The sequence below is a fragment of the Falco naumanni genome, chromosome 4, assembly GCF_017639655.2.
Source record: "Falco naumanni isolate bFalNau1 chromosome 4, bFalNau1.pat, whole genome shotgun sequence".
In the NCBI taxonomy this organism is placed as follows: Eukaryota; Metazoa; Chordata; class Aves; order Falconiformes; family Falconidae; genus Falco; species Falco naumanni.
In genome coordinates, this window is record NC_054057.1 from 68180800 (window position 1) to 68205587 (window position 24788).

Below are 24788 nucleotides of genomic sequence, written 5' to 3' on the forward strand. Positions count from 1 at the left end.
TTGAGAGCGCCAGTTCCATAGAGAGGTTTCATCTCGAAGAGCCATCTTGTAAGTTTGGGATTTATTTGGTCCCTCAGCTAAAGCATAAAGATTTTGGCTGTCTATATATTTGGAAATTGGTGGCTTCTAGGGGAGATACTGCAAATGAAAGGTACTTGAGTTGCTTTCCTAGGGATAGTTTTAAAGTCAGAAGAATGCATGCAGTTTTCCTTGGGGTTATCTTGTTTTCTCCCCCTCTATTCAGGGACTGTTTTAATACATATCCCCCTAAGTGTTGGCACGATAACAAGCAGTACCGTCCCTTTTCTCTCTATCCTGTCTTGGTGCTATCAGCATGCAGCGTGGTGTCTTCGCTGTCAGCACTGCTCAGCATCCCTGCTGGTGTTACCACTGTTTTAGCAGAGGACTCTGCATAGATCATCTTGTCAACACGGAAAGTACTAGCTCTTCCTTCCGTTTGTTAGGAACATCTTCACTCAACCTCAGGGCCTTTGTGGTAAAACTGAGGAGGCAGGGCCACTTCTTTCCATCCCTCCATTTCCTTTGCTTGAAGAAAGTGTAAAGAAAAAAAAAAACCACCCATGTAAACATCCCGTCTTGGGGATGCCGCATTTTCTAGTACTTCTTCCAAACTTTGCTCTTCAAAATTCTGGCATTGTGAGGTGAAGGCTTTCAGATCTATTTGAATGAAACTAAACCAAGATTTGTTGATGTACACACTACAGTACCTTAGCAACCAACCTGCATCTAGTCCAAGATCTGAACATTTAGTCTTTAAACAATTCTTTGCTACCAATCTAGGAATGTTCTTGCATTTTAGAGTGCAAAAACAGCCAGTTGACATCTAGTGAGGAACAACATACATTATAAAATATGTACTCCTCCACAGTGGGAGGAGAAGGAGCTTATGTAAGCTCATTTCTTTGCTACTTTAATTGTAGTTTCTTGAGTCCTTGGAAGATGCAGCCCTGGGAGCAGGATTGTTGTGTTCAAATGATTGCAAATTCTGCTTTTTCAGTGTAAAATAGGGCTTTGGTGGCAGTGTGTTATTAAATCTATATGTGTTTGCTGTGAACATTACAGAATTGATGGAGAAATTATTTTAAATATTGGTGCTACTATGCTAAAAAATCTACACAGGTCATTAACAAAAGATTAATCAAAAATTGTAGCTCTTAATAAGAGCTCTTGAGACAGTATAGCCTTCTGAAAGAAGTGACAATGAAAATAAGTGGATGTTTGAGTAGAAAAGAAACAACTTTCTCTTGCACACTGTTTTTTTGTACACCAGAAATGTGTACAGCTATGGGAAAGCATACTAGAATATTCTAGTAGAGAGGTGTCATTCAGAACTAAAGAATGATATTTGGCATTTATTGAAACTTTATTTATTGAAATTGTAGTCTGTAACGTTTATTTTCCTGTATACCTGTTCAGTAAGGAATTCTTCACTGTGGTTTTTTTTTTTTGTTGGGTTTTCTTTGAAAACCCGTGTCTCCACACTTTCTAGAGAGCTTTTCCTGATGCAAGAAACCAAAGCAGTTATCTAATGGTGCAAAGCTACAACGTACTGTAACATCTCTGTTACCTGGGCTGCTAAAAGGTTGAATGTTTCTTTAAACAGTATCCTCAAACTAAATCAAGATGACTTTCTTATTTCTATATCGCACACGTAAACAGCTGGCTAATTCTGATATTAGTGCCATGATCAGACTGACACAGGTTTTTTACATCCCGGTTTTCAGAATAGCAGCTGGTGGAAGAACGGTGTGGTTTCGCATGGTGGTTATTTGTTGGAAATTAAATACGATCGCTGACTGTGGAGTTGATTTTTCTTCCATCACTTTACACTATCACACAAGACCCAGCGTGGCAGTTTGCCAACTGTGCTTTGTGTAGAAGATCGACGTTCGCTCACAGCAGTTGAATTTGTGCTGTTTGTAGATAGTATCCATTCTTGGTGATAACGGACACGGTGTCAAGTTGAGTCAGTTAAAACTGTTGAAAAATAAATGACTTGCCATAAGTGACTTTACCCTTATGCTTTCCTACTCCTTTTCTTTTAGTTACAGCTGCAGAAAACCCAATATTTGCAACTGGGACAGAGTCGTGGCCAGTACTATGGTGGGTCACTGCCAAATGTGAATCAGATTGGAAACAGTGCCATGGATCTCCCCTTCCAGGTGAGTTTAATAGGGTATTTCTTTCTTTTTGTTGATTAATGCTGTGCCTGGGTACTACTTTTTCCTCACAGGTCACCATGAACTAGCTGCTGGTTCAGAACATAGCACCACGGCCTCAGCAGCTCACCCTGTTTGCAAAATTTTTGCTCTTTTGAAGTGGAGTATAGTTGCGTATAGGACGTGTGGATATTTTTGTATTGTATATATCCAGTGGTAGATATTAGTTCTCCTGTCCCTGGTCATGATGCTTTTGTGGCAAGAATACACAGAGGCGATGCAATTTCTTTTTGTCAGTGAATATTCATCGTGGTTGGGGTTGTTATTTTTTGTTCAGTACCAAATTCATAATGAAATCTTCTGCAAAGATACTGTAGATTCAAAGCAAAAGTGGAAGCAGATAATGCAAGGTGATGGGGGTGTGGAAGAAGGTTCCCCATAGCGTGTTCCAGGGGAGTAATGTGTGGATTTCAGGAGAGGAGAAGGAGGACTGGGATACAAACTGGTATCAGAATAGTTGTTTTTCGTTGGGCTGTCTGAAAAGTAAATGTAGGGATGTATTGGCCTTTTTTTCTTCTTTTTCTTCTTCTTGTTTTTCTTCTTCCTTTTTTTTTTCTTTTTTTTCTTCTTTTTTTCTTCTTTTTTTTCTTCTTCTTTTTTTTCTTCTACTTTTTTTTCTTCTTCTTTTTTTTCTTCTTCTTTTTTCTTCTTCTTTTTTTTTCTTCTTTTTTCTTTTTTTTCTTCTTCTTATTCTTCTTTTTCTTCTTCTTTTTTTTCTTCTTTTTTTTCTTCTTTTTTTTTTTCTTCTTTTTTTTCTTCTTCTTTTTTTTCTTCTTCTTTTTTTTCTTCTTCTTTTTTTTCTTCTTCTTTTTTTTCTTCTTCTTTTTTTTCTTCTTCTTTTTTTTCTTCTTCTTTTTTTTCTTCTTCTTTTTTTTTCTTCCTGCTGTTGTGACTCCAGAGGTGAGGCACTATAAACAGAAAATCAGTGTTTTGTGTGAAAGCTTTGCTGTTAGTAAGCATGTTTGGACAGAAGATGTATAGTTGATAGGATTAGGTGATGGATACTTTGGGGCTCCTGATTTCTGTAGTTAGTTGATTTAGGGGTCTTAAAATAATTAAAATTTCTGAATTAGTTTTTTTGAGCAGTAACTTTTACGCTTTTATCTCGCAAGGATGGGTTAAGAATTAAATTTTGCTGTTTGTGGTTTTCTGATGAAAGCTGGCTTAATAAATATGGAGAAACTACTGTTGATGTCCTCTGACTAGGCCTTTTGAAATACACGTAGACAGCTGAATTTGTGAAGGTTAAAAGCTTGAATCTTGTGCAAGAGGAGAGGCAAATGTCTATTTTAATCTGGTTGCCGTAAGGGAACACAGTGCAGAGGTTTGTAATGTTAGTATTATTCCACAAGCATCTGGTCTCTTCAAGATTTTCTCTTCTTTTTAAGGAGGTTCATGGTTACTGTTCTTTTAAAGCAATAGTATTCAGTATTTTGGAGCTTGATGGCCATTACTGATGGTTATTACATAGACTGTTTTAGTCCTGAAACTAATAGAGTGCTTGAAAGTGAATATTCAAAAATTTATGAATGGTTGGAGGAAAATTGTCCTTAAACTCCACCTTTCTATATATTATTTTTCACACACACTCTCAGAAATCCAAAGTTGATACTGTTACAGATAACAAATGGTGACAAGCAACAAAATAAACCCATGTATTTGTGTCAGTGATGAATGCTTTGCAGGTTTTTCACTTTTAAGCTAAAATACGATGAAATTGCCAAAAGATATTTGTATGATGTGCCCGTCAGGTAAAGCCTGTCTGGTTGTCTCTGGTGAGAGCGTTAGTGTCTGAGAATCTTGGTTCTTTGCATTTACAGCACAACGGAGCTCTGGCAGAAGCCTTTGGAGCAGTTCCTGTCTCTTTGGTAAACAAGTATTTAGGTTTGTGCAAATACGTATTTAGGACTGGTGTACTGTTTGCCCAGGTAGATACGTATTTTAGCACATGTTACACTTTTTCTGGTATGCGCAGTATTTATTTGATTCACCGTCCCAGCTCCAAAGGAGTTATGGTCTGTCACATAAATACAGGTTTTGCCATGCATCCCGGTTTGGAACATGCATAATAATTCCTATACAGACTTCCTGGACTTGCTGTGATCTGCCATGTGATTATTTATGATTTATGGGGGATTAATTTGATGCAGACGGTGGTTTATTTGGCACTGTCTTGGCCTGTGATTAAAGCCATCTCTGAGCATGTGCACTTAGCCTGCATGTTGAACTCCATCGGGAAAGGCAGAATGATTACCCAAATGCTGCTTGTCACCAGGAGGCACTGAAATGTAGACTGTCAGTAGGTACTGCTCCTCTCTTTCCCCCTCACCCGCCTTGCTCGGTTTTATTTCTTAATGTCTTGATAAATCTTAAAGGGACACTGGTTCTTTAGAGCACTGAGCTTTTTCCTTCCTGTCTGTATTTAGCTGCCCCCCCCCCCCCCCCTTTTTTTTTTTTTTTAAATGTTTTGTGGAGTTTTGGTTCTGATCTCAGATCCCTGAATGTTTTTCAGGGAAGCAAAACAGTTCAAGTTCTTAATTTTCCAAATAAAATTGATGCTTAGATCTGTTTGGGTGGTTTGGGGTTTTTTTGTGTTTTTTGTTGTTGCTGTGGGTTTTTTTGTGGTTTTTTTTTATCACAGTTGTTTATTATAGTTAAATATCATGTGCCTTGCAGCGATGGGGTTTCTAATGAAGGCGTGTTGCCTAGTGTTTGGTCCAGAGTAAGTTTCCTTGGATAGTTGCTGTGAGAGAAGCCAGACCTGTTGGAGGTGATACCTTTTTTCTCAAGTGTTTGTATTTTCTGATTTTCCTAAGCAAGTTAGGGATTCACTTGGGGTCTTTGTTCCTGGAAAGCCAGAGAACAGCATTGCCCAAAAATTCCTTGCTCTGTAAATTGTGGCCTTGTGATGGGGCATGGTCCATGTTTACTTGTGCCACTGTTGCACTCAAATCAGATTTTTGTTGTGTTTTTAATGCAGAAGTTGTGCCTGAAAATGGGAAGACTTTTAAAAAGTACTATTTTTGAGTTCAACTTTTTTGTCTGTATACTCATATGCATTGGTTCCTTTTCAATTCCAGGTGAGGTCTGCATTCTGTATGCTTCAAGCTGGCTTCTCCTTTTTTAGAAACGTTGTGGTTGAGACCACTGGCATAGGAAATTGCTTTTCCTGTTGACCGTCCAGGCACGCATATATTTGCAAATTTTGCTGCCTTTTGGGGTAGATCTGATGTAACAGCAGTACGAGGAAGAGTTTGAGACCTTTTGTTGTTGTTTTGGAAGTGTGAATATTCCTGGTTCTGTGTTCTGTAAACAAATAGATTGTTAGTGTTTGCAGCAGAGATGAAACCAATGTGTTTTAATGTAAATTATTTAAAATTGAAATGCCGTGACTTGAGGTTTCTAAGGCTTCGTACAAGAAAGTCATTCTTGCTAAGGAACTGAAGCAAAACACCACTATCTTAATAGCCGAGAGTATAGTAAAAAGTCACTGTGCTCTCTCTAGTCCCATGTTGACTTAAGCAATACTCTGCTGCATATAAAGTGTTGGCCCTGAAATGAGAAAATAAACACCACGGCCAGTTTGTATCCATTTATATTAACACAGGTTATGTGTGCATAGAGGGAGAGGAGTCTAATTGCTTAAATAGAAAAGAGTTTAAAATAGTAGAAAGATTCTTTAAAAAGTTACTGCAAACAAAACATTTATAAAACTTCTTAGAAATAATAATTTAAACAGCCAAAGCCAGATACTTTAATCTTTTTTTTTTTTTCTTCTTTTTTTTTTTTTTTTAATATGGAAGCCAGATGGTTTCATGGCTTGGCAGACAGGACAGTGCATTTGCCACGTGCAGCACCTGAATGGAGGAGGAAATTTTGGATTTGCAAACAGATGGTGTTGAGGGACTCAGCAAAGCTGTTCACATTGGCAAGGAGTGGAAGACTGTGTAGCTTTTTTTTTCCCCAGAGACCCATATATTGCTGTTGAAGTATGAGTAGAGGTTGACCATTCGGTACTTCCTTTTTCCCCCCCGCAGGTATATGCTGGGAAAGGCTTTTGAAAATGTAGAAGTTTTCCAGTTTAGCCTGGGAACTCATCATCCCTGTCCTTTCTCTGCCGTCCTTATTCTCTGAAATCACTTGCTGACAAGTAAAAACTCTCAAGTTACTGGTGCCAATAAGATTCAAGGTGGAATCAACGCACCTAGGTTCACTGCGCAACCTAAATGAAATGAAAATCACTTAAAAAGTATCGGATACTGAAACTTTTTCTAGACAGAGGAGGAAGGAAACTGCTTTTCTTTTTCTTTTAATTCTGTCAGTGTCCCCTGTTAAATAATGATGTTGAAAGGAGGGGTGAAAGGAAGTTTTGAGAGAACATGGCATATTCTGGTGAATGTTAGGCTCACCGTGCATCTTCTTCCTGCATCTCCTGCCCTTGTAGTTTAAGCTCTGGTTGCCAGCATGTTCCTTCTGGATGCATGCTGCATGCTACACCGAGGGAATGTAAACAGCAGTTGTCAGTAGGCTCCCTGGCACACTCGCTTGTGGTATTTTAGAGACACAAAGGTTGGAGAGCAGCGCTGATTTATGAGAGGGCAGGTCTAGCATGGTCTGCCTCCGCTTGTCTCTAATCTCTGCCTGGAAGAGATAGCCTCGGTAATTGCTTTTCATGGCTATAGTAAAAATGTTGCTGGGGAAAAAATTTACATAGTTACACTTGTCCATGGCTTTTTTGAGTTTCATTCCTTGGAATAATACAGCCTTGCATACAATATGAATAGGTTCTGGGCAGACTGCTTGCGTAGGTATTTTTCTGCTTATAACTTCATGTGTGTCTCTCAGACTCCTTTTCAGTCATCGGGGTTGGACACAAGCAGGACAACTCGGCATCATGGTCTGGTGGACAGAGTGTATCGTGACAGAAATCGTCTTGGCTCCCCGCATCGACGCCCTCTCTCTGTGGATAAACATGGAAGACAAATATCCTTTGGTTCATGAGCTGGCAGTGAACACCTATCTTTCCAACAATATCACAGTTTTCAGTTTTTATAGTTCCCTTCTTCCTCCCCTCCTCACCTGTCAGCAGAGTTGCTTCCCATCTCAGTTAATGTCATCTGCTTTTTCTGAACTGTGATCTAGTCTATAAATACCTACTATTCTGTAAAGTAAGCATTTACCTTTCTCAGTTTCCTCAGCTCTAAGTGGGGATAATGATACATGTGAGGCTGAGAGCGATTGAGATCCTTTGATTGATTGGTGACAGCGAACAGGGCTTCGCTAAGGGCAAATCCTGCCTGACAAATTTGGTGGCCTTTTATAACAGGGTTACGGTGTTGGTGGATGAGGGAAGAGCAACTGATGTCATCTACCTGGACTTGTGCGAAGCATTTGATACTGTCCTGCACGACATCCTTGTCTCTAAATCGGAGAGACATGGATTTGATGGAGGGACCACTTGGTGGGTAAGGAATTGGCTGGATGGTTGCACTCAAAGAGTTGTGGTCAACAGCTCGATGTCCAAGTGGAGACCAGTAACGAGTGGCGTTCTTCAGGGGTCCGTGTTGGGGCCAGCGCTGTTAAACATTTTCGTTGGTGATACGGACAGGAGGATCGAGTGTACCCTCAGCAAGTTAACCGATCACACCAGGCTGTGGTGTGGTCGACACGCTGGAGGGAAGGGACGTGACGCCATCCAGGGGGACCGTCACGGTGTGAGAGATGGGCCCGTCTGAACCTCGTGAAGTTCAATAAGGCCAAGTGTAAGGTCCTGCATGTCGGTCAGGGCAATCCCAAGCACAAATACAGGCTGGGCGGAGAATGGGTTGAGAGCAGCTCTGAGGAGAAATACTGGGGTGTGTTGGTGGATGAGAAGCTCAACATCATCCAGCAATGTGCATTTGCAGCCCAGAAAGCGAACTGGATCCTGGGCTGCATCAAAAGCAGCGTGGCCAGCAGGTTGGGGGAGGTGAGTTCTCCCTCTCTGCTCCACTTGTGAGACCCCACCTGCAGTACTGTCTCCAGCTCTGGGGCCCCCCATGTAAGAAGGATGTGGAGCTGTCGGAGCAAGTCCAGAGGAGGCCATTAAGATGATCAAGGGGGCTGGAGCCCCTCTCCAGGCTGAGCGAGTTGGGGTGGTTCAGCCTGGAGAAGAGAAGGCTCCGGGGAGACCTTATAGCAGCCTGCCAGTACCCAAAGGGGGGCTACAGGAAAGCTGAAGAGGGATTTTTACAAAGGCACATAGGGATAGGACAAGGGGGAATGGCTTTAAGCTGAAAGTGGCGAGATTTAGATCAGGTATAAGGAAGAAATTGTTCCCCGTGAGGCGGTGGGACAGGCTGCCCAGAGCAGCTGTGGGTGCCCCATCTCTGGCAGGGCTCAAGGCCAGGCTGGATGGGGCTGGGGGCAGCCTGGGCTGGGGGGAGGGGTCCCTGCCCATGGCAGGGGGCTGGAACTGAATGATCTTTAAAATCCCTTCCAACCCAAACCATTCCATGATTCTATGAAAAGGCAAGGCAGTCTTGGTGAAACTGAGTTTCTTTTCAGAACTGAGTAAATCCAAACCAGAATAATTCTTTTCAGTTCATTGTGTGTTTTCTTACAAGTTGATTCATCAGTTTAGTATTTGCCAAGTGCTGTTTCTTCTTGCCGTTTGTGAGAGTGAATTAGGTTATTATTTCTGGCTGGCTTAAAATCTGCCACAATTGGATGGCTTGATGGAGCTAAAGGGAATGTATGTGTGGGAGAGTGGAAGGATGATGGCTTTTCAGGGAAGAGTTAGATGCTCAGAAAGGGAAAAGAAGGATGGTTGTCCTGTTGCTCAAACATTACAACAATCCCGATAATACTTCGTTTCGAGTGTCCTTTTAAAGTCAGTGTGTTCCCTGTAGGGAATCCGCTTGCCTTTCTCATGTGAGCTTAGTGGTTCTGACGGGGCAATTTGAATTATTCCTTGGGAAAAGAATTCAAATAAGCCTCCTACTTAAAAGAGAAAGCAATGTTCTTCCCCTTAACTGATGGAATCACGTGGACAGCTGTCCATATGGCACTGTGTATCTGTCACCTCCCTCAGACACAAGCTGGAGAAGGTTAGTGGCACAGTTGTGTGCATGTGTCTTAGTATTTGAACTGCATTCTCCGATACAGGCTGTTATTGTTCCTCACAGGAGTTGGCCATCCGAGTTGCCATGCCTTCCTGAATTTCGAAATTGGGTTTTTTTCTTCTATTATGCTTATTCTTTTAGATGACCTGCTTTTAAAATTAAGATGTCAGCTCATGTGATCTGTGTGAAGGTAAATCTTGCCAGATGGTCGAAGACATACCCTCAAAATCATTGAGTGGTAAATTGGTATTTTTGATAAATTGACTTGGATATTTCTCATGGCACAGAAACTGGGTTAGTCTGCCCTCATGAGCGTTCGAGTGGAAAGGAACAGAGTTGCCTGTTCCTGCCCCTCGAGCTCCTGACACTGGAGGTTCTGGCTCGCCTAGGTGGTGGCCTGCGTTCCTGAGCGAAGGACTGTTCGTCATGAGAGATGTGTTGACCGTGGAGGTTCCCGTCTCCACGTGCATCCTGAACCAGTCATTTTCCCTCCCTATGAAACAGGGATGCTTGCTTTTCAAAGACTAGTGTAACCAAAGTATGTATAAGCAGCTTTCAAATTAAAAATTGCATTATTTGATCATGCATAATCTTAACAAAGCATATCAAATTATTTTCTAACAACGGCAACCAATTTATCCTGTATTCCTCTCAATCCCATTATTGAAACAATTGCTCTTCAAACTTGAACTAATTTGTTCTGTGAATTGATTGTTTCACAAGGAAAATTGTGTCTGGTGTATGCCATATATAGATTTTGTTTTTTTAATGCAGAGTATTCAGGTTTTATTGAGTTGGTTACATTTGTCTGGGATTAAGCATTCTTTTATTTAGAGAAACTGACAGTAATTTATTTTTTTTTTTGCCTTCCTTTCAGGACAAATTCGGATTCTGCTTTGCACCAGAGTACTATGACTCCAGCTCAACAAGAATCCTTTTCAGGAGGGTCACAGGATATGCAGCAGAAGAGAGGTAAACAGAGAAAACCAGTAAAAATATTTGTAACTATCAAAGCATTGTACTTCAGATTACCTGCACATGTACTGGTGTTAATCTCTTTCTATAAATACACATGTACATAACACTTCCTAAATTCAGTTACATGGGAATTGAAACAAAGGACCCTATTTACTCTTCTGGGTACTGAAATCCAGAAAAGACTACAGAAATCTAAGACAGAACATTTTTCCTGAACGCTGTTTTCTGTTATTCTCAGACCTATGGGGAAAAGTAATCTGGGCTTGTGGGACTCTGGTGGTTAGACTTGCTCTCAGCGGTACTAGAGGTTTGTGATAACTTCTAGACAAATGTAGAGCTCACAGGCATTTCATAGTTGGTGAAACAATATCGTGAGGTGGCAAGGCTTCATCTAGGTTTTATTTATGGCATTGAGGCCACCAGTGGATATACCCTCTTGGCTGCAACGCTTACAAACGGTTCTCTCCAGTAACATTACCAGTTACAAGCTGGAGCAGCGCAGCCCTACGGCACTAACAATTCGGCTGCCCTCTGCTGGCCTCTGCTCCGGCTGTCAGTTCCAGAAATACCTTAAAAGCTCTTAAATCTGTGTGGAGAAATTTAATCGTTCAATAAGCACCCAGAGACAGGTGAACGCACAAGTTGGATGCATGTACCCTGTACTGCAGCTCTTCCGTATACTTCTACAACAGCAAAATATTAAACAGTGATCAACTTAAGCAGTATTACATAAATACAGATTTATGGTTGTTGTTGTGAAAGGCTTCTGTTAGATCTGACTGGGCTTCCTTTTGATGTTTCTTCGTCACCTTGATGTTAGCATGATGACACTGTTGTTTGCTTTGAACAGACGTACTTGGAATATGGAGAAATAACAGCTTTAGAGCATTTCTCTTCCCAGGGGAGATGGTCTGGATTTTTCCCCGCTGGAATTGTCCTTTCGGCCACCTGTTAGATATACCAGGTGTATATATATCACCTGTGCAAAATGCAAAATATAGGAAAAACTAGGTCCCAAGATACACTTTTCTATGTAGATCTGAGCAGACTATATTGGAGGCCAAAATTTTTTTCAGTATTATTTGGGTTTTTTTAAGCCAATAATGCCTCCTTGCTAATTAAATACAATTTTGGTCTCTGGTCTTTGATTTTTTTTTTTTTTTAAATTTTGATATCGTAACAGTAGAATGCCACTGTTTCATATTCATTGATATTAGATTACTTAAGAGTTTTCAAATGGTTAGATTTCAAATCTGAAAATTTCTTACTGAGACACTTAATATTATAATATGATTCCTTTTGTTCTCGTTTCTTAGTTTTATTACTGACTGTCCCTGGAATGGAGGAAACCACCTCTGAGGCAGACAAAACCCTCTCTAAGCAAGGATGGGACACTAAAAAGGTAGGAATCTCCCATTTCAAAGTGTAAAGATTTTATTTTCTTAAAGTATTAAGTAAATTAATGCTCTGAATATTGTCAACCAAAACAAACTACTTGCAGAGATTAGATTAAATGCTGTATTGGAAACAAACCACTCAATGTTAATTAGATCAGAAAGGCACTTTATATGTATGTATGCATGCACATGTTTGATTATATCAGGAGAAACTTGAATTTGAGCCTTGTTGGGCCAATAAAGCAAAAAAGGTGACAGACGTCTTCTAAGAGCTTCACAGAGCTCTTGTGTAGAGGAATAGCTCTTCTGTAGAAACATGTTAAATTGAGTAAAACTTATTAATTGAAGTATATCCTAAGCATTAATCTCTAGCAGTATCTTTGCTTTTAAAAACATCTTCCTTCTATTTTAGACTGGGTCATCAAGACCTAAATCATGTGAAGTTCCAGGAATCAAGTAAGTTTTAGCAATTTATTTTAAAGAGTATTGAGGTCTTTAAGAGAGAATGTTTTGTATTGAATGTCCTCTTGCTTGTGAGGTTTCTGAAAAGTTCTTCGATGGTGTAACACTGCAATAGATACTGACAAGCCAAGCCAGAACCTCTATAAGTGACCCACTGGCTATTACATCTCTTATTAGTTTATCCGAAATACAATATATAGTTCTGTATATGGCAACTTCCTTTATAAAAAAAAAAATCTTATAAAAATCTGTCCAGACTGAAATATAAATTGAGATATGTCTTTTTTTTTTTGTTTTATTGTCTCTCCCTTATTTAGCATCTTTCCATCAGCTGACCAGGAAAACACTACAACACTGATTCCTGCTACGCATAACACGGGTGGCTCCCTGCCAGACCTGACAAACATCCATTTCCCCTCCCCTCTTCCAACACCGTTAGATCCTGAGGAATCCACATTCCCAGCCCTGAGTAGCTCCAATAGTACCGGAAATCTTGCTGCCAATCTGACTCACTTGGGCATCAGCACTGCCAGTCAGGGTAAGATCATAACACTCAGGTGTTTTTACAGATTGTCCGTAATATGTCACTTGTCTTAAATTATGGAAGTTCCCTTGCTGAATATTACTGTTTTGTCTGAAAGGTAATTGCATTTTGCTGTTGATTGACGTTTCTTTGTAAACAAGTTGTATCAAGCCATTTCTGTACAAAAAAGTGAGACAGCTGTATTTAGTTATATGACTTACAAATTGTCTTTCATTTTTCTCATGTTCTTGGTGCCCAAATCTGCTTTTTTTGTTGTATTTTATGTATAAGACTACAGGAGAGACTAGCATCCAAAGTGTGCCTCTCTTGTAATCCATTGTGCTTAACACCAACAGCACTTGTGTTATGGAAACATCTTAGAGTAGGGCTTTTGTTTTCGTTCCTTTGGAATGTTGGGGTGTTTTTTTTCAGTGTGAGGATTCTTTTGGGGAGGGAACACTGCTTGCTTCATCTGAAGCAGATTTTCTCATTTGGGCATTTAAGAATGATATGGAGCCATTACAAAGTGTGCTGATTGTTGTGAACTTGACTGCTTAAGTTTTGAAAATACCCTGAATATTCAGGCAACATAATAAGCAGGGCTTTGGGAAATAATACCAAGTGCACACCTTAATTTCTCAGAGCTCTCGCTATGGTGCCTTTGTGTTGAAATTGTTGCCTTTCTAGCAGTGTAGGTTTTGTTACAAATTCTTCTCGTGTGCAGTTGCTGTTTGAGCTGTTCAGCATGGTGAGTCTGAGTTGTGGTTGTTGGGGTTCTTGGACTTGGGCAGTACTGATAATTTTTATTTTTTACAAAACAACCCCACAAACCAACAAACATTTGTCATGCTGGCAATTTATAATATTCATACTGATCACCTGATAATTTCAGGACACATTAACTTTATAGGCAAATAGCCTAAACTGGCGATGGTTATTTTTTAAATAATTTCACTGGGTCGTACTGTAATAGTTGTGAAGTGGGTTGCATTCGTTTGTTGTCAGTGACAGTTGCAGTCAGTTGATTCCTAGAATAGAAATGAGGCATTGTATCCAAAAAATGCCAGTGTATTTCCTGTGTTAGGCAGGATTCCCTTACCCACTTAAAAATCCTCTCATATATTGGGAAAAGGAAATAATTCTAATCACGTTAGCATAGTGTTACGACTGAGCAGTTATGTCTAAGAATGAAGCAAGAAGGTGGTTTAACCATTTTAAGTACAGAGTAGGGCAGCAGCTTTCAGCATCCTGTGACAAGTTTTCTGGTCTCAAAAGAGACTGTACAGAGTTTCAGAGATGGGCTGTTGCTCAAGTAGAATTTAGCAAGTCTGTGTGGACAGAACTGTTGTATAAAAAGAAACAAACTACTTGCATGGAGTTAAGCCAGATCGGGTCACTCAATTTTTTGCTGTACCTATAATTAGCAGAGTAAACGGTATAAAACCAAACCGGTAAGTATATAATTGCTTTGAAAACATTTCCTGATCTATCAAAGACATAACAAATAAAAAAAAATATACTCATTGATGATTTCGCTGCTTCTCTTTGGAGACTATCCCATAGTTTAATCGTTGGCATAGTCACTGTTTGGCGCTTTTTTTAACTGATTTCTTCAAGCTTTCCTTGCCCTTCTTTATCTTCTAGCTCTTCAGCAGAAAGTGTAAAGGCTTTTGAACCTTTTGCAGGAGCTGTGTGCCTTGCACAGGCATGCCCTCAGCAGCCCCAAGAAAAGGTGGGGGAACAAACACCTGTCCAGTTACAAAGAACTGCCAGCAATTTCAGATTACACATCAGTGCATTTGAGTTTGTCAGTTCGCTGACATGTTCCGTGAGACAGTGTTGATTTTGAAAACATCGCAGGGGAAGCCAGGCAGTCTTCAGAATCTGTGCCGTTTGAGCCAGTTTGCCTGCTGGCTCCTTGGCAGCCCGGACTTCCTGGCTCCCTGGCAGCCTGCCTGGAAGCCTTGAACATTTGCCAAGTGCCTAGGAGCTCACAGGCTCTTGTGAATTCCTCCTTTCTGGCAGCTCTAGAAGAACAGCTCACCAGCTAGATTGTCCTGAAATCACTTTCCAGGGTGTCTCAGTTCCTCTGGGGTGAGGCAGAAAATAGAGGAGGTTGCAAAACTTCCAGTTTTTTGTCTTGAATTTGAACAAAATTAAAATGCTTGAATTGTTTATCCTGACCCCCTGCTAGGTCGTGGATCTTTAGAGTGTGAAGGATGTTTCCTGCCTTCCTGTGCGTTGGTATGCCGTTAAAAATGGAGTACTTCCTGTGCAACCAGTTTTTCTTCTGCATTTTCCATGAAATAGGTGTTTGCTTTTATAATATCTCAAGTGCCCTCTGATTATTCTTGTTATATGGTCTGTTATCTTCTTTCTGAAGTTTGAGCCCTTACAAATAGAGCAGAATGTGCTTTTCTGGGTTCAGTGTGTGCGGCCCGGGAGGTGTGCGAGAATGATACCTATTGTTTCTGTAAACCGCTGAAGCTGCTCTTCTTATTTCAATTTCAAGTCAGTGTCTGAACGAACCTGAACAGCCATGACTGGTTTTGGTCCAGGATAAGCCACAAGGATCTTCCACTCATCCTACTGCTCTTCAGCCTGACAAAATTAATTGCAAATTAGCTAGTGAGCTCAAGCCTGATTGGCCAAGGTGCATTCAGTGCTTTGCATTAAGTAGTTGTCCACTCACACCGTTAATTTTTCATCCTTTAGGTAATCACCCCTGTACAAGTATCAATAAACCATTGCTCTGTTCCCATTTAAGCTGGTTGGTTTGTTCCTGGCAGGAATGACGACGACGCCAGCCCCTTCCCAGCAGCACCGCCAGCCAGCCGTCAGCCCTCTCTCCTTGAGTGCAGACTCAAGACGACCACAGTCACAGCAGATGTCTCCTACGCTTTCCCCTTTGTCACCGATTACTCAGGTAGGACCTTCCTTGGAGAGCTCAAAGTTTTCAATCACAGATTGTTTACCGAGGAGAAGCTGGCTGTAACTTCATCTCTTTTTCTGTAATTTTCTTCTGTAAATGTGTTCGTTAATTCAGAGCCCTAATAAGGGAGAGCTTTGTAGAGGGGACAGATTTTACTTTTGCTTTTCTTGAACCGTGGTAAAAAACACCTGTTAGGACACTTTCCGGCAGCGTTATCATCCCAGAGTTAGTTGTGAAATTTTGAAGATACTTCTCTGATTTATGGGAGAAACTCAATTAGATTTTTAAATTGAATTCCTGAATGTGAGACTGCCGCTGACTGGGTTATTGATGTCTGACCTGGACATTCAACTGGGCTTTTAGAGTATTTGCTTAGTGTACACGGGAGGTGATACTAAGCCTTTTGAAACCTGGTCCTGACTGTTTCTGAACCTTTAGGAAACGTTTCTTTAAATGCAAGATGAGATTGACTTAGTACAGTTCCCTTGGTGTGAAACTTGATGGGCTTGAAAATGAAGGGAAATTACCTGCCAGCATGGATGATTTTGATTCTTCTTTTTAAGGCCGTGGCTATGGATGCATTGTCTCTGGAGCAGCAGCTTCCTCCATATCCATTTTTCACCCAGACAACTTCCCAACAACAGCAGCAGACGCAGGTGGCAAGTACCCTGCCTCAGAATACTCCTTTAATGCAGACCTCTGGTTTACAGCGAGGAACACAGCTCCCCCCACTCTCTGTCACGGTACCTTCTACCATCCCACAGTCACCTCCTGGTAGCCAGACCCAACCATCAATGGGAATAGACATCAACTCGGTAAGCTTGGGCACAGCTGGAAATGATAGAGCTTCCATTTGGAAAACCTGGTAGCCTGCAGCGTAGTGTCAGAGGTCAAGCTGGACGGCCCTTGTAATAATTATACTTTTAGGCAGAGTCTGAAGCAGACTTAGGATGGTTTTGTTTGAATCCACGTTTAAATGTTTTATAGAGGAAAATTTGGTTTTCATGTGCGCTTAGGGTGGCTGTATTTTCATAAAGTGGCGTCCCTTACCATGCCACGTTTGATTAGAGCAGCTTAAATAGATCAGCGTTTATTTAATGCCTCGCCGCTGCCATGGCATCGATACGTTTGCCGGCTGTTAAGTGTAATGCAGCCCCAACACATTGTATGTTACACAGTGTGCTATAGCCTGGAGGAGGTAACAGAGCTTCAATAAAGAAACCTGCTAGGAAGCATTTTCCAAAAGTTGCGAGAACCAGGTATTTTCTATACTTTTTAGAACCCTTTCATTTTAAGGAATTTTAGAGCGTACGTTATCATCTTCAAAAACTGGATTTGTGGCTGCCTTCAGATGCCCAGAGGTGGTACACCGATGATTTATGGACAGGTTTCTTGCTTGTTTTAACATGGTCTGTTATGAAATGTTCTGTCTGTCTCAACATATGAAAATCCGAAATGCAAGGTCAGAGTTCCAGGCTATCGAGGGAAGAATTTCACAGCTCGTTCTCTGCTCATCCTGCCCTGCTGTGTAGGATCTCTGGTGTTGTCTGACCTGTTGTGTCCTCCTGGCAGTGTTGTAGTGACAGTAATTGGTTTGAGAATGAGATGAAATCGTTGTCTAGTGATCTAGCACTTGATCGGGGGTTTCATTTGTGGATCTAACTTTTAACAGTTCCTGCTGATGAGTGCTTCTTGAAAGAAGCTGCTTCCCTTTCAGGATTGGAAGGGGAAGGGGGAAGGACAAACCCAGCAGTGGAAGGGATACCGATCTGCTCAAAATGTATTAGAATTAAAACGCTGGGACGCTCCTCATGTAGCTACTAGTATAGATGATTCTGATTTTCATTCTTTGCTTTCTGTGTTGCTTTCCTCATCCTAAACTTATTTACGACCTTAACTTTTAGGGTGCTGTGCTTATCTTTTTAAAGCAACTGAAATAATTCATAAATAAATGTAAGTTTAAAGCTAGTTTATCAAAAAGCCGTTGGCGCTGTGTTACGGTCTAACTGACAACTTCTGTGCATTTGTAAAGCAATATTGAAATTCATTTTGCTGTAGTTTGGATGTCTGCTTAAAGTTTGTAAGGAGCAATGCATAGCAGGAAGGGTTAAGACACATTTTCTTGAGATTTACAGAATTCGGCGTTGGGAAGCATTTGTAGTACAGCGTTCTCCCACGCTGCAAAGCTGTCTGATTAAATTACTCCTTTTCTTAGAACTACTGGATTGCAGGTTTTCCTCAATCATCTGTTAATTTCTAGAGGAAGTATGATGAGAAGAGCTGTACTTACTATTTATGCTAATTAGTGCAATATTCCATTAAATGCCAGTAAGATTATTAATTTGCTCAAATCCAGGGTTCTTTATGCCCCGAAAAAGGTAAATCTTTGAAAATGCGTTCTCAAGATGACTGGGAACAATGGAAATGTTACTAATATAAACCTGCAAAACACAGTGTGAATTCTCAGACAGTGTCTGTTCCATGTCCTGGGGTAAAACGCAGCGTTGCGAAGGATTCCAGCCGGGTGTACACTTCCATCTGGATAACGCACCCGGGCTTTAAGACTAGGCAGAGTAATAGGAGAAGGATTTCTAGAGCAATGTAAACAGAGGTTAAGAATGTGTGGGTATGGCAGTTGAAGAATAAATTACATTATTTTTGAGTTATTCCCAGCTTTCAAGGCTTCTTTTCCCTAAATCATTGGCTGACCAGATTTTATTTTTTATTTTTTATTTTTTTTTTAATTGAGTGTAACTGAGAACAGGGAGAAAATAGTTCCGCAGTTTTGCTTATACAACAGCGCTGCCCTGCTCCCAGCCCTTCAGTCAGACCAGACCATGCCACGCTGATACCTTAACTCTCTCCTTTTTGCGGCATTGTTCACAGTAATCGTGTCTTCATACATAGCCAAGAATTGCTGAAGAGGATGGTTTCTCCCAGCTTCCTCGAGCTGTATACGCCAGAAGTTTATAATTTTCCAACCTTCCATCAATCCCATGGTCTTTAATTCTGTGTTGTTCTGTAGGCTTCACTCCAGCAGTACCGCAGTAATGCTGGATCCCCAGCCAACCAGTCTCCCACCTCTCCTGTCTCCAATCAAGGCTTCTCTCCTGGCAGCTCCCCTCAAGTAAGGGACTCTGTGCTTCCACAGGCCTTGCTTCTTGTGTTTGTTTTTAGTTGAGTCTCTCCATTACTGACCCATAGTTGTCTCGCTGTAATTGTATGTGCCTCATACATTACCGATGTCTCATCTCGTTTGCAGTTTCATTCAGTTCCAGAGTTTTTCAGTAGCTGGTGAATTGCCTTTTGATTGATCAAAGCTGCTATTTGAATGCTCTTAAAACTCAGTTACCTCTTTGGGGTGTGCCATGGACAGAACCTCCAGGTAGACCCCTTCCAATTAGCGGTGTTGGGTAGAAGCTGAGGGCTGAGGTTGGGAGGGCAGGGGGGAGAGAGAGAGAGGGAAAGGCAAGTGCCTCCTGCAGCAGGATAATTCCTGTGGCACCAAATACCCCTCGTGTGGCCAAATGCATTGACATCAGGACCTTTATTTTACATGGGAACGTAGACTTTGACAGAAAACACCGGAGAAAACGCTCTTAAAAATTAGCAGCTGTATCTTGTGGCTTGCAAGTAGTGGATTAGTAAACACGCTTTCTTGCATGGTAGCTGGTTTTTCTTCCTGTGTATGTATCTACTCATACATCCACATGTCCTATATGCAAGTCGTAGCTTGGTATGTGTGTTAATCCTACGAAGGGAGATTTTTATCTGCCCGCAGCAAGACAGTTAAGCAGCCTTTGGGGGTGCCCCTAGCGTAAGGGAGTGAGTGCATTTGCAGTGCAGAAATAATCTGACGCTGCTAAAAGAGCTCCGTATGGCTGCCCTTTTCCTAAATCCCACCTGTAGAAATAAGGTGCAGGAAATTCTTCCAGAGCATCACAACAGAGTCTGAAAATACATTTTCTGTTTCATCATTTAACGTTTTAAGGCTGTAAGGAGGATCCTATCTAAATAAGTTCTGCCCCTTCATGGTTCCAAAGCAGAAGCTTCGTCTCTCCTTGCCATTAGCCAGAGACAGGTCACTGGTAAGCTCAGTAACAGATCCGAGTGTCAGGACTGTCTGGATTTTCTTAACCCTTGCTTAATTGCTTCTTAACTTCTCTCTTCTGCCTGCTTCTGTGACTTCTGCTGTGTTCTGTGTGTGGCTCAAAGAAAACAAGCAAACTTACTCCTCTAGGCTGTCATGTAGAGCAAAGCTGTTGCCAAGTCCTGCTGCAAATTCTCAGGTCCAGTTCTCATTTGGGCAGTGCATCCAATTTTGATTTTTGCATTGATTTTTCTTTCCCCCTTGACTTCTCAATAACTCCTCCTTGGTTTTGTCCCACAGGCTTGTTGCCACTGGTCAGTCCAAAAGTACTGGAGTGCTGCAAGCGCTCCCCAGTGGAGCACACACTTGGCTGTAATTTTTCCTGCTGAGCCCGTTTTATCCTGTAAAGCCTTGCTTTGGTTTTGCTATTTTCAAGTGGGATGCCATAACTGAGTGAAAGGAAGAGGTTTTATTAATGCTGCTTACTTTAGTATTGGCCACTTAAAAATACCCACACAATTCTTTACTTTCGCTAAATTAAAAATGAGACAGCTTTCCTGCCTCCGTCAATGAACCAAAAGCTAGTAGTGCCGAGCGAGCTATCTGTGGTAGTCGTTGCAAATATGAAGCGTGGAGAGAAGCAATGGGGGAAGAAAAAAACAGTTTGGAAGAAAAATTTGGGTTGGTTGCAATTATGGGGGCAGCTCCCAAATAGCAGGATCCATTAGACTGTAGAGTCATCTACTGCCAAGCATAAAGGCAGATTGGTTCCAACAGCAGAACATGCCCGTTGTGGAACAGTCTGGCACTGGCTGACAAGAGTGGAATAAAGTAGGTGTGACCGGGTAGGCGTCCTCCGCTTGTTCCTGTTTCTCTGATTAATTTTAGGTTAAATCGTTCTGCAGCGTACCAGTATGATGAGTGACACGCTCTAAAAATAGAAATCTGTCGTTCTGATTTTTATCACATACGGTTCATTCACCAGAAGTTATTTTTCATCTTTCCACATCTCCAAATCTATTTGCTCTTCTGTTTTGGATGTGTGTTTGTTATATGAAGGTCTTCCTGTTCAAACACGAATTGAAAAGCTCTGCTTGTAGTTCTCAGCTTTGTGTTTGCATGGCTTTTCATTGACAGTGGCTTGTTTATTACTACCTTGCTTTTCTCCTCTAACACCTGGCATACTGTTCCAATTAGATAGAAATCTGTTTTTTTTAGTAGACTGGCTCTATACTGGATAATATGGTATGTATTTTTAGATTAATAATTTAAGCCAGGGGTTTTGTGGTTTGGGTTTGGTTTTTTTCTTGCAGTCACCACATCATTAACCCAAGAAGATGTACTGTTGACAAAACAGACCTCATCTCGCGTTTCTGGAGGAGATGGTGTTAGCAAGATGTTTTTCACAGAGTTGTCGATAAATTATTCTAGGGCTCTGAAGTGTTGAAGTAATGACATTTCCAGTTGATTTCCTTTGGGAGTTTCAGTGCTTACAGATGTAATAGCCGGTATACTTCAGAGCTGAGGGATAAATATGGGCTTGTATGTTTTGTTAGGAGTTACTAGCCTAGACTTGCACAAATAGATTTTGGTCTCCTGTTTATTTCATGTTTTCCACACTTTTTAGGATGGGAACAGTGCTTAGTGGCATGCAAAGGTTTTAGGTTTTGCCCTAGTTCTGAAAAGCTCCTCCATGAATGAAATGTCAGAAGTTAAAGGAAGAAAAATACCTTGATCCTCGTTGGAGCTCTCAAATAGCGATTGTATTTCTAGTGTTGGTCCGAACTGGCTTTGATTCATGTTGAGGATGTGACATCCCGAAGCGCAGATTTTTCATTAGAAATTGTTATAAAACATCACACAGCTCTGAAGCCGTGCCTTGTCGCTTAAAATAGGAACAATTTTCCTGTGATAAGAGTTAAGCCTGGCTGGTCCTGATCGGCTTGCTTGAGTCAGCTCTCACTTCTGACTCTGTTTTCTTTGTTTTTAGAAGAAAGTGTCACGTGTAGCAGGTTGAATAATGCCGAGTTTGAGCAGTTGTTCAACGTGTGACTGGGCAGCAAGCAAGATAACAGTGATTTAAAGAAGAGTGAAAAGTGTGGTGGTTTTTTATTTATTTAAGTAGTGCTTTGCCTTTTCCCTGATGAGGCATAAAGCGGCTCTTGCCTGTGATGTTTGATGACTTCCTTGTAACCTGGTCTCATGCGAGGGATAGAGCAGCGACAATAGTTTTGAGGACCAGATGATAAATCCGAAGACCCGTTCCAATTATAATCATTTTCAGTTTTTCCCTGCCTCTAAGGAGGGCATAGAGTAGGGTGTTAAGCTGCAAAGATGCCATTATTGTTCTGTGGTTGTAGCTGTGACAGATCATAAATGCGCAGGCAAGTGAATCAAAAATCTTAATCTTTTGCCCATAAATCCCTCTTCTTGGCTCACGCTCTACTTAGTCAGTCTTAAGGATGAGCTTCATTTAGTCAAACCATTGCTTACGGAGAAGTTACCGTGTGACCTCTGATGAAGATCTGGAGGCAGCTGTCTGCTCCTGTTTCTGCCTCTGCCAGTGTCTTGCTCTCCCACAGCACGGTGGTGGTCCGTCAGGCTTGTGTTTCCAGCGTTCTGACGTTACCCAGCAGCGCTGCTCCGCAGCAAATTTCTCCCTTCCTCAAGGGCACTCAAATGGTACCCGCACCCTCGCCTGCAGCCGGTGGAAAGCGCTTCGCGGCGGTGCTCAGAGCAGTTCTTGGATCAGGCAGGATCTGCTCAGTGAGGAGTTTTGTAGCACGCGCAGCGTGTGCTGACCTTTCAGCCACCTTCCCCCATGGGGTCTCGTTCTCGAGCTGTGAATTCCTCCCTTTGAATGCCACATTTATCCCAAAGCATCCATATAACGTGATAGCCGAGGATTCTGGCTGAAGGTGGGAAGGTTTTTGTTTGCTTTAAAAAGAGTATATTGTTGCTTCTTTCCTGGTAGTCCCCTCTCCTGGAAGTTGTGGGCAATTTAGTTTTTCTTTTATACGAGACTTCCCTTCTTTTCCTTGCATGCCACCTGCAAATAAGCTGCGCTGAGATATGCTGCTGATGCAGGAGGGAGAATGTTTAAAATGGGATGTTTGCTGAAATGTGGATGTTCACTGTTGTGGACATCGTCTGCTGGTTTTTTGTGTATCTTAATCTCTGGCTGCGTTTAGTGCTTTTAAGTGGTGGCTGGTATAATTCTGTTCTGGTATTTCCTAGGCTTTTGTTGAATTTCATGTGCTGCTTAGGTTTTTAAGGAGAAAAACTGTAGCCTTCCTCTTTTAACGTGTAGATAAAGCAGCTGGGAAACGCTGTGCAAGGTATTGAATTATGTTTTTCAAGACTGATACAAACTCTCCATGCAAGTTGTCTTTTAGAGACACCATCTGTTACAGCTGCTGTCTTTGTCTTTGTCAGTGGATGTTTTTTCAGCTGGAATATCAGGATTTGTGACAGTTTAAAATAAGAGGTGATCTCTCTGTGATTTCTGTTATATCTGGCAATTCTTTGGGACAATATTGAATAGTATTACAACTTCAACATCAAATTATTGGTCACCTTTAGAATAATTGATAGAGAATAACTGATAAATGCTTGTTGTGCCAAAGGGGACAGTAAAATTAGCAAGGCTGAGGGATGCCTCCTGAGATTCTTGCCTTCGAACTGCTGATAACATGCTTTCCCAGGCTTTCTCGTTAACTTTTCTGATCTGCAGCAAAAAGAGAAATGACTTTACACTGTCAGTTTGGCATGTTGTTGTCTCAGTGAACTGGCTGTGCCGTGAACACGAGGTTGCAGAGGCAGTGAGCTAGTCGCTACCTGCGTGCTGGTGAGCAGCTTTGCATTGCATTTTGTTTTTAACGTGCAGTTTACTTCTGTGTGGGGTTTGTCTTTCACACACCCCCTCAAAAAAAAAAACAAACCTTCACAAAAAAGCTGAAGTTGCAGCTTGATTGGTTTTTTTTCTTTGATTTATTTCTTGTGTTACCTAGCGCACTCGTCTGTTTTCATAAATCAGAAGTTTTCTGTGTTGTATGTCCTCTGTGAGGAAGTTTGTTTGGTTTACTTGACTGTATTTTTGTGCTTACCAAAAGGCAGCGTAACATGGAAGGATTTGCGTGTTGCAGGGAAATACCGAATGTTTGATGAATTTGCTGATGGTTAGTGGTTGTTAATAATAAAGGGCACTGCTAACTAACATTGAGAAGAATCGGTTGGAAGGCTCGAGTCACTCGCACACCATGGGTACGTCTGTTTGTGAGATTTTTGCACCATAAAGACTCTGTTTTGTTTTCAGCATTCTTCCATTCTGGGGAGTGTATTTGGTGACTCCTATTATGATCAGCAGATGACAGCTAGGCAGGCTAATGCCCTATCCCATCAGGTGAGCAAATTCATCTCAGATTTTCAGCTATATTTCGGCCACTTTCAGCTTAAAATAAATACAGATCAACTTTTGATTATTTTATGTGAGATCACATTTTGTCCATATAGTTTTACTTCTGTTATTTTTAGTTTGCAATACTCTGGGATTGCTTTTCTTCTGCCTTCCCCCCCCTCCTCCCCTGCCTTCCCCCTTGTCCCTCCGCCATTGCAGCAGATGTTTTTAAAGGTGTTCTGCCAAGTTTATTGGATTAAAAATAATGAAAATAAATTTTAAAACCCCCACGTTTCTGGCCATAGTTGCATTTGGGAAGGATTTGCTTGTAGGTGGTAACAATATTTACTCCTGAATTTGGCAAACAGCTCGTGCACGGTACCAAAACGCAGCGAGCAGACCCGTGTGCCTTCGTTAGTTTGGCCAGGCAGCGCAGTGATTCATTCAGCTATGAAATACACGCCGCTAGCAGGAAAACCCGAGATGGCTTCTGAGAGGCAGTGCTTGATGGGCAGATACCTGAGATAGTAGCATGAATTGCGTTTGGTTTTTTTTATTATTTTGTTCTAAAGCTACCTTTTCTTTTGTTGTTATGGTATCAAAAGCAACACTTTTATTTTTGCATCCACCCTCATTCCCCTGCACTCTGGATTTGGCAGAAAACTAT

The 24788-nt window shown here is 41.3% G+C and overlaps 1 protein-coding gene across 4 annotated transcripts in view; it reads left to right on the forward strand.

The window, feature by feature from the left end:
* CRTC1 (CREB regulated transcription coactivator 1) overlaps positions 1–24788 on the forward strand; it is a 46562-nt gene that overhangs the window by 18342 nt on the left and 3432 nt on the right. The window contains exons 2-13 of one of the 4 annotated variants that reach the window (XM_040590137.1): positions 2067–2183; positions 4061–4108; positions 7086–7223; positions 9267–9328; positions 10221–10315; positions 11638–11723; positions 12131–12174; positions 12498–12718; positions 15493–15629; positions 16199–16450; positions 18661–18762; positions 24041–24127. In XM_040590137.1, the coding sequence (XP_040446071.1) occupies positions 2067–2183; positions 4061–4108; positions 7086–7223; positions 9267–9328; positions 10221–10315; positions 11638–11723; positions 12131–12174; positions 12498–12718; positions 15493–15629; positions 16199–16450; positions 18661–18762; positions 24041–24127 (1389 nt within the window). The remainder of the gene's footprint in view (positions 1–2066; positions 2184–4060; positions 4109–7085; positions 7224–9266; positions 9329–10220; positions 10316–11637; positions 11724–12130; positions 12175–12497; positions 12719–15492; positions 15630–16198; positions 16451–18660; positions 18763–24040; positions 24128–24788) is intronic. The other 3 variants (XM_040590140.1, XM_040590138.1, XM_040590141.1) reach the window with 3 other exon arrangements.